General features: G+C 53.9%; 1 protein-coding gene across 1 annotated transcript in view; it reads left to right on the top strand.

Annotated features, from left to right (window-relative positions):
- The first annotated feature begins 238 nt into the window (after positions 1-238).
- Positions 239-9,988, top strand: part of rabgap1l (RAB GTPase activating protein 1-like) — a 550,110-nt gene continuing 540,360 nt past the window's right edge. The window contains exon 1 of the mRNA XM_067990829.1: positions 239-339. Coding sequence (XP_067846930.1) covers positions 259-339 — 81 coding nt within the window. The 5' untranslated portion in view covers positions 239-258. The remainder of the gene's footprint in view (positions 340-9,988) is intronic.

The following is a 9,988-nucleotide window of genomic DNA, read 5'->3' as shown; positions in this document are numbered from 1 at the left end:
GGGTCGGTGGGCGGGGGGGGATCGGGCGGGTCGGTGGGCGGGGGGGGATCGGGCGGGTCGGTGGGCGGGGGGGGATCGGGCGGTGGTGTCAAGGTCTTCGCGGACCGCGCGCAGAGGGCAGTAGCAGCACTGGGCATGCGCGGTGGCAGGTCCCGGGAACGCGCACCGCACTGGGCACGCGCAGTAGCAGGTCCCGGGAACGCGCACCGCACTGGGCACGCGCAGTAGCAGGTCCCGGGTACGCGCACCGCACTGGGCATGCGCGGCGGCAGGTCCCGGGTCCGCGCGGCGGTGGTCGATGCCAGTGACCGAGGCCGGAGCCTGAGCGGCGGCGACACGGTAAGGGGGGGGCCCGGGAAGGGACGGGACACAGCGCCGCACGGCTGCTCACACCACACTGACACCTCGATGCTGGGCCGCGGCTGCTGTCCGTGTGGCAGCTCCTCCTACTTCCTCAGCCCGTCTCCGGCTCACAGTCTCCGTCCGGCCTGAAGCTGGCGGGGGGGCGGGGGGGCGATCCCCACAGGGGGGGAGAGAGAGAGAGAGAGAGGGGGGGGTGATCCCCACAGGGGGGGAGGGGGGAGAGAGGGGGAGATCCCCACAGGGGGGAGAGAGGGGGAGGGAGGGAGAGAGAGAGAGAGAGAGGGGGGGTGATCCCCACAGGGGGGGAGGGGGGAGAGAGGGGGAGATCCCCACAGGGGGGAGAGAGGGGGAGGGAGAGAGAGAGAGAGGGGGGGTGATCCCCACAGGGGGGGAGGGGGGAGAGAGGGGGAGATCCCCACAGGGGGGAGAGAGGGGGAGGGGGAGAGAGAGAGAGAGGGGAGGGGGTGATCCCCGGAGGGAGGGGGAGAGGGAGGGAGGGAGGGAGGAGGGGGGAGGGAGGGGAGAGGGAGAGGGGGGGAGGGGAGGGGGAGGAGGGGAGGGGGAGGAGAGGGGGGGAGGGGAGGGGGAGGAGAGGGGGGGAGGGGGTGATCCCCACAGGGGGAGGGGGAGGAGAGGGGGGGAGGGGGTGATCCCCACAGGGGGAGGGGGAGGGAGAGAGAGAGAGAGGGGAGGGGGTGATCCCCACAGGAGGGGAGGGAGAGATCGAGGGGGAGAGAGAGGGGGAGGGGAGGGGGTGATCCCCACAGGGGGAGGGAGAGAGAGAGAGAGAGGGGAGGGGGTGATCCCCACAGGAGGGGAGGGAGAGATCGAGGGGGAGAGAGAGGGGGAGGGAGAGAGGGGGGGTGATCCCCACAGGAGGGGAGGGAGAGATCGAGGGGGAGAGAGAGGGGGAGGGAGAGAGGGGGGGTGATCCCCACAGGGGGGGAGGGGGGAGAGAGGGGGAGATCCCCACAGGGGGGAGAGAGGGGGAGGGAGAGAGAGAGAGAGGGGAGGGGGTGATCTCCGGAGGGAGGGGGAGAGGGAGGGAGGGAGGGGGAGAGGGAGGGAGGGAGGGAGGGAGGGAGGGGGAGAGGGAGGGAGGGAGGGAGGGGGAGATGGGAGGGAGGGGGAGAGGGAGGGAGGGAGGAGGGGGGAGGGAGGGGAGAGGGGGAGAGGGAGAGGGGGGGGGGAGGGAGGGGAGAGGGAGAGGGGGGGAGGGGAGGGGGAGGAGAGGGGGAGAGGGGGGGAGGGGGTGATCCCCACAGGGGGAGGGGGAGGGAGAGAGAGAGAGAGAGAGGGGAGGGGGTGATCCCCACAGGAGGGGAGGGAGAGATCGAGGGGGAGAGAGAGGGGGAGGGGGTGATCCCCACAGGGGGAGGGAGAGAGAGAGAGAGAGAGAGGGGAGGGGGTGATCCCCACAGGAGGGGAGGGAGAGATCGAGGGGGAGAGAGAGGGGGAGGGAGAGAGGGGGGGTGATCCCCACAGGAGGGGAGGGAGAGATCGAGGGGGAGAGAGAGGGGGAGGGAGAGAGGGGGGGGTGATCCCCACAGGAGGAGAGGGAGAGAGGGGGCGGGGAGAGGGGGAGGGAGGGAGGGGGAGGGGGGGGGAGGGAGGGGGGGGGAGGGGGAGGGGGGGGAGGGGGAGGGGGGGGAGGGAGGGGGTGGAGGGAGGAGGGGGAGGGGGGGGGGAGAGAGGGGGGTTGATCCCCACAGGTGGAGAGAGAGAGAGAGAGAGAGGGGAGGGGGTGATCCCCACAGGAGGGGAGGGAGAGAGAGGGGGGGTGATCCCCACAGGAGGGGAGGGACAGAGGGGGGGGGTGATCCCCACAGGAGGGGAGGGAGAGAGGAGGGGGGAGGGAGAGAGAGGGGGGGGTGATCCCTACAGGAGGGGAGGGAGAGAGGGGAGGGAGAGAGGGGGGGTGATCCTCACAGGAGGGGAGGGAGAGAGAGAGGGGGGGGGGTGATCCCCACAGGAGGGGAGGGAGGGGGGGTGTTCCCCACAGGAAGGGAGGGAGAGGGAGGTGATCCCCACAGGAGGGGAGGGAGAGGGAGGTGATCCCCACAGGAGGGGAGGGAGAGGGAGGTGATCCCCACAGGAGGGGAGGGAGAGGGAGGTGATCCCCACAGGAGGGGAGGGAGAGGGAGGTGATCCCCACAGGAGGGGAGGGAGAGGGAGGGATCCCCACAGGAGGGGAGGGAGAGGGAGGGGGGGGTGATCCCCACAGGAGGGGAGGGAGAGAGAGGGGGGGTGATCCCCACAGTAGGGGAGGGAGAGAGAGGGGGGGGGGTGATCCCCACAGGAGGGGAGGGAGAGAGAGGGGGGGAGTGATCCCCACAGGAGGGGAGGGAGAGAGAGAGAGAGAGGGGGGGGTGATCCCCACGGAGGGAGGGAGGGAGAGAGAGGAGGTGGGATCCCCACTGAGGGAGGGAGAGAGAGAGAGGATGTGGGATCCCCACTGAGGGAGGGAGAGGATGTGGAATCCCCACTGAGGGAGGGAGGGAGAGGTGTGGGATCTCCACAGGGAGAGAGAGAGGGGCTGGGATCCCCACATGGAGAGGGTGGGGGCCAGAGACAGAGCCAACAGGAGAAGGGGAAAGAGATCCCGACAGGAGAGGAGGGCGGGGGGGTGATTGTTGAGAGATCCCAACAGGAGACGGGTGGTTTCGATGAGAGCCCCCGATAGGAGTGGGGGGCAACGAGAGAGACTCCGTCCGGAGAGGAGGGGGGGTTGGTGAGAGAGGTCACGACAGGAGAGGAAGCGGGCAGGGGGGGGAGGGGGGGTGATGATAAGACCCCAACATGCTGAGAAAGATCCTGCCCCTGACAGGAGGAAAAGGGAGAGAGAGAGAGAGACAGACAAATACATCTCCACATTAAGATGGGGTGGGGTGGGGTTGGGGTGGGGTGGGGGGGAAGAAAGAGAGAGGCTCTTCTCACAGCAGGAGAATGGAGAGAGAACCACAGGAGGAGGGAGGAGACAGGACCCACTTAACCAGGGGGGAGAGGGAGACTGACCCCACAGCGGAGGAGGGAGGGGAAGAGAGAGATCCCCACAATAATGGAGGAATGCACCATAGGGAGTGCATGATTCCCACATCGGATGGGGTTGGGGGTGTGAGCGAGAGAGACCCACACTGAATCCTATGGTGGGAGGGAACAGGAAGAGATTGAGAGGAAGACTGACCCTCAGCAGGGGTTGTGATAGAGAGAGACCCGTATTGGCAAAAGCGAGGAGAGTGCGAGAGGTGCTCAGTGTGTGTATAGTGGGGGGAGAATAAGTGTGTTGGGGGTCGGGGGAGAGAGTGATAGTGACCCTTATAGCAGAGGGGGAAAGGAAAGACCCTCATTATGGGGGGGGGGGGGTGGCGACAGCAGGGCGAAAGAAAGTGAGACCTTTCCCGGCAGGTGGGGGGAGTGGAAGAGGATAGAGAGAGAAAGAGAACCCTCACAGCAGATGGGGAGACTCGCTGTGTTTACACGACAGTAGCGCAAAGCTGGAGTAAGGGGCCCCAAACCTTAAATCTGGAGTAAAGCCACCCCCACCTTAAATCTGGAGTTAGGGGCTCCCCCAACCCTAAATCTGGAGTTAGGGGCTCCCCCAACCCTAAATCTGGAGTTAGGGGCTCCCCCAACCTTAAATCTGGAGTTAGGGGATCCCCCAACCTTAAATCTGGAGTTAGGGGCTCCCCCAACCCTAAATCTGAAGTTAGGGGCTCCTCCAACCCTAAATCTGGAGTTAGGGGCTCCCCCAACCCTAAATCTGGAGTTAGGGGCTCCCCCAACCCTAAATCTGGAGTTAGGGGCTCCCCCAACCTTAAATCTGGAGTGAGGGGCTCCCCCAACCTTAAATCTGGAGTTAGGGGCTCCCCCAACCTTAAATCTGGAGTTAGGGCCCCCCCAACCCTAAATCTGGAGTTAGGGGCTCCCCCAACCCTAAATCTGGAGTTAGGGGCTCCCCCAACCCTAAATCTGGAGTTAGGGGCTCCCCCAACCCTAAATCTGGAGTTAGGGGCTCCCCCAACCCTAAATCTGGAGTTAGGGGCTCCCCCAACCCTAAATCTGGAGTTAGGGGCTCCCCCAACCTTAAATCTGGAGTGAGGGGCTCCCCCAACCTTAAATCTGGAGTTAGGGGCTCCCCCAACCTTAAATCTGGAGTTAGGGCCCCCCCAACCTTAAATCTGGAGTTAGGGGCTCCCCCAACCCTAAATCTGGAGCAAAGCTCTTTGCGATTTCCTGGAGGAGGAATTCTCCCTCCACTTTGCTCTGGAGCTAGGTTGGGGCCTTGACTTTGGATTTCTGTTACGGTTGTAGTGTAATTGCTGGAATTATCCAACGGTGGGCTGGAGTGAGATGAGAGGGTGTGCAAAGATGATGTGATCAGTACGCAGCACAGCATTCTAATGGGGAGCTGTAGTTTTATTACAGAGGGCATCATGTTATGACGCGTTGGCTTTCAATCTGGCTCAGAACGCAAACTGAAATCGCAAAGGATAAGAGGCCACGTTGAATCTTGCTGGATTTCAGCGCTGTAGGCTTTCAGTCAGCCTTTAAATGTACAATCTCGGAATCCAGTGATGCACGCTGATCATTTTTTGTGCTGTTAATAGACAGCAGCTATTTATTGCAAATGCTCAGTAACATTTCTCAAAGTGTACTTGTACAGATAAATGGAGTGACTGCCTACCATCAGTGATTCAAACTCCAACACGTGTTAATCTGTAAAGCCAGGAGGTGATTGCTACCAACAGGTTCCGACCCAGTATCCATAATCCAACTACAGTCTATACCGAATAGTTTACTTCCTGGTAGCCCGCTGCTCCCAAAGGTTCATAAGGTTACAGTATATTTCTCAAGTTGCCTTATTTCTGCTCATGCCTGTATTACCTTCTCATAGGCACTTTTTTTTCTACTGTGCTCAGCTTGTCTGCATATTTGTGAGAAAATTAATTCCCCCCCCACACCCCACTTTACCCACACCTACCCTGTACCTGTTGTTTATGGGAGAGCCTAGCGCATCAGTAGGCTTTTCAACCAGCGAGGGCCTTATAGCTGAGGCTAACCGATCCTGTTATCACCCACATGCCCCTTCCAATAAGATAGCAATCCGTGGCAGGAGTAAGAGCTGATTTCCCCCCCTCCCCTCGTGCCCAGAGTCGACGAACGTCAAAAATGTCCCTATAGCTGCCACTACTGAGATCAGCGAACTAGGGGAACAAAGCTTCAAAGCTGGGGTTTTCTGATCTACCTGGTTCAAGATCACACTGACTGATGCAGCGATCACTGAGCCATTACAGAAACTAAAAATAAATTTTAGGGGAGAAGAAACGGCTATGGTATATAACCAGTACTATTGGTGAGTTTTAGGGCAGGAATTCATTCTCAGAGTTCTGCTTGAATTTTCACTTCACTTTGGAGGTTTAAAATATCTTCAGGTCTGCTTGATGGAATTAGCACCTTAGGGGAGACGGGGTAACTCCCTACCAATAGTACAGCTGTGTACGGCACTTACAATTTCACCACACTCCACTGCCAATTACTCTGCAGTGGTGCTCACCAGCTTGGCCAGTGCTCGATGTAAATGTCCCAGAACAGAGACACTGTAATTCTCACACGTGGCAAGAGATAGAAGTGGCGTGCCAGTGAGCCACGTAGATCAGGAAGGTCCCAAGTTTGATACCTCGGTGTGTGCTGAGTTAGCTGATTTCATCCAGGATGGCGATAGGGTGCCACAGTCGGCATCAGAGTCTGAGTTAAGGAAGGGAAAATCAGTCTGGAATCCCATCCCCGTCGTCAAACAGCAGCCGCCGCTGGAAAGTAGCGCGTGTGTGAATGTTGGATGACGACAGAATCGGGCTTAGTTACCATGCCTCATGCAGTCGAATAGTCTGCCACCACTCACTGTCGAATGACCACTTGCGCGAAGTAATGGAGGGCGCGTGGTACCTGCGGGACCATGCTCCAGCAAAGGGAGTGGGGAGGGGGAGAATCCTCATCTTCCTGATTATAGATAGAGGTGGTCCCCACGCTTTTCCCTCCTGTTTGTACACACCCTAGTTTTTCTGACATTTTCAGCCTTTTTTTGCTGCTGTGACCCTGGTGTCCTTGAGCATTTTGTGCTTCACGCTGAGTAAGTGCGGTGATATATGCAACATTGTGGAAATAAGACCCTTTTCAAGCAGTTTTAAAATTGGAACAACCTTTTGTATGGTTTATAAGCAGATTTTGAAATCTTCAGGGGATGGAAAGAGCAGTACACATTCTATTTAAAATTCTGCCCTTGAATTTCATTACCTTTTGATCCACCAAATGGTGTTGATCGGTGCTCCCAAAAGTGATGCTTACTGTGACTAGAGTGAAGCTTCCATGACAAATTTGTTATTTTGAAATGGGCCATAATTGCAAGTAGTTGTGGGTGTGTTCGTACAAATCTCAGGCTGTTGTTATTTTTTCCCCCCAGATTTTAATTTCCTCCCCCCAGATTTTAATTTCCTCCCCATCCCATCCCCTTTTTTTGCTCCCCTCCCCTGAAGGCAGTGATTCATGTTGGGTACAGCACCAATGTGTGAAGGTCGTTAGGTGCGAATGTCTGATGAACAGATTCCAAAGGAGATCTTTTATGGCGCATTGACAACTGGGAAGAGATTTTGAGGTGGTCAGCAAAAGAGATATAAAGGCTGCTTAAAAACGATTCTGAAACAGTGCAAAATAGACGTTCATAAGTTGGAGCAAGTTGCTCAAGCTAAGAAAGCACGGCGAAGAAAACATCCGTAAAGGCACCTCGTACTATGAGGCCCTTTGCATTGCTGATGCTGAATGTAAGTACCAGCCTGAGGAAGTCACGCCTGAAAAATCAAGATCCCCAACCTGGTGTATTCAGGATCCACTGTTCAACTGGCGGAAGCTCATTCCCAGCAAAAAATAGGTCTCATCGGTCACCAAAGAACTCACTGCAAAAAATGAGATGATATTCTGGCTGTCTTCTTTGAAATGGAAGGACGAATGATGACGATGACAGCACCATTGGCATTAACAGGCCTCCTCTGGTGGCTGGACACTGATTGTTGGCAGTCTTTTACAACTGTGGGAAGCATTACAGCAAAACCCGACCCTGTCCTCACCACGCACTCACAAGTGGCTCGGTTCAGGCAGGTGTCACTGGACAACAGATAGGAGTAGGGGCACTGGTTAATCTCCCCTCCCCAGCCCTTCCATCTTACCATAGGGGTGCTGAAAGACACTGCAGTATCCCAATTGCTGCTTGGCCGATCAGCATAGACTGGGGATGGAACCTGGAACCTTTTTGTTTGTCTGGTGGTGCCGTAGAATCATGCAACACAGAAGGAGGCCATTCAGCCCATCATCCCTGATCCGGCTCTTTGAAAGAGCTATCCAATTAGTCCCACTCCCCTGCTCTTTCCCCATAACCCTTACATTTTTTTCCTTTTCAAGTATATATCCAATTTCCTTTTGAAAGTTACTGTTAAATCTGCTTTCACCACCCTTTCAGTTAGTGCATTCTAGATCATAACTTGGTGCATAAAAAAAATTCTCATCTTCCCTCTGGTTTTTTTACAAATTATCTTAAATCTCTTCTTTGGTTACTGACCCTCCTGCCAGTGGAAACAGTTTCTCCTTATTTACTCTATCAAAACTCTTCATAATTTTCAACACCTCCGTTAACCCTCCCCTTGATATTCTCTGCTCTAAGGAGAACAATCCCAGCTTCTCCAGTCTCTCCACATAACTGAAGTCCTTCATCCCTGGCACCATTCTAGTAAATCTCCTCTGCACCCTCTCTAAGGCCTTGACATCGTTCCTAAAAAAAATAACATGCATCAGGTTTTCCACTGAAATAATAATATTTGTGGTTTGGAATTCTATTATAAATAAAAGGAAGCATAGGTGTGCAATCAACACTCATTTTTTTCTCTCATAGCAGCCTCCCTTTTTGAAAAAACATAATGAATATTAGTGTGAAAATTTTACCCAAATGAAGCTTTTGAAATTCATCTTCCAGCTTTTCTTCAAATCATTTTGAAAAGCAAACAAATGGATAGGTACTGTCACCGGCCGAGGAGAAAGATCCTTCCGGATGTACGGGCAGATCCCGACGAGTGCAGCGTGGGAAATTCTGTACACTGCATATGCTCAGACTACAGCATCCTCGGAGTTGCAAGCCCAGGCTTTTGAGGAGCCATTCAGTGGAAACATTAATGCAGATGCACAGACACGCGAGACAACTTTATAAATTAAGCTTATGTAAGATTTTTTTCCCCCCAAAAAAGGGTTGTGATTCGATTGGTTCAGCTTTTTATATTGGTAGTTTCTCACTGGGCATTCAGGATTGGTTATTTTCATCAATCCGTAGTAATTTTTCATTGGCAGTTTTCCAGCTGCTTTTCTCGCTTTTGATTTTTATGTTCCCAACCTCTTCTGATTTGCTGCCGTTTTGCTTTGACTTAAGAAAAAAAGAGACTTGAATTTATACAGCACTTTTCACAACCTCAGGACATCCCAAAGCGCTTTACAGCCAATGAAGTATTTTATGAAGTATAGTCACTGTTGTAACGTAGGAGTAATTAGTAAAATGTGATGGGCAAAGTGTTTCAAGAATTGTGATATAGGAAGTGCATGCTATACACAAGACTTTTAATAAAGATACTAACTGATATCCTGTGGCATTGCACACGGTATATCAGAGATATGGTCACTCTTTCCTGTCTCTAATATAGCTGATTCTCTGTCACTCTAATGTTTCTCTCTCTATTTCTCTTTGCTGTTTCTCATGCCTCATGGCTTCTCTCTTGTTTCTCTCTATCTTTCTGCTTCTCCCTGTGTCTTATTCTTTTCTTTCAGATGGGAGGTGGTATGACGTAGAGTGGTGGGGAAAGGAGCCACCAGCAGCTGCAGACTGCATTTGGCAGCGTAAATGTGGCTGCCTTCTCATCCCCTGTTCCAGTCACATGCTTTCTCCTTTCCCCCTTTTCCCCTGGTCCACTGCCCCTCTCCCAGCAGCTATTACACGTTACGCTGTGTGAGACATGATGTGGAGATGCCGGTGATGGACTGGGGTTGACAATTGTAAACAATTTTACAACACCAAGTTATAGTCCAGCAATTTTATTTTAAATTCACAAGCTTTCGGAGGCTTCCTCCTTCCTCAGGTACATTTACCTGAGGAAGGAGGAAGCCTCCGAAAGCTTGTGAATTTAAAATAAAATTGCTGGACTATAACTTGGTGTTGTAAAATTGTTTACAATTGTGTGAGACAGTTAGCATTGAAAATACATATCACACTGCCAGGAGTAACAGGTACTGCAAGTACTTATAATGTGTGCCCATTTACCCAAATTTAATATATAATAGATGTGTGCGTACTTCTGAATATTTGCTGATCTCTTGTGTTGCTAATGTGCAGTCTGGGATCTGGAACATAGTTGTGATATAGATTACTGCTCAGGTGCTCCCTATGGGGAGTGGTCTAAATAGTATTGAGGTCATTGTAGTTTAATTGCTGTTTGGTGACCGAAGTTTTCAGCTTGCCAGATGTTTGCAAAATTCCAGATCAGAAAATAAAACAGAGTGCCTTTCTTTCTCTTTTATTTAACACTTCTGACACTTTGGA

This window comes from Heptranchias perlo, chromosome 9 (assembly GCF_035084215.1).
Source record: "Heptranchias perlo isolate sHepPer1 chromosome 9, sHepPer1.hap1, whole genome shotgun sequence".
NCBI classification, from domain to species: Eukaryota; Metazoa; Chordata; class Chondrichthyes; order Hexanchiformes; family Hexanchidae; genus Heptranchias; species Heptranchias perlo.
This window is presented reverse-complemented; position numbering and strand designations above follow the sequence as displayed.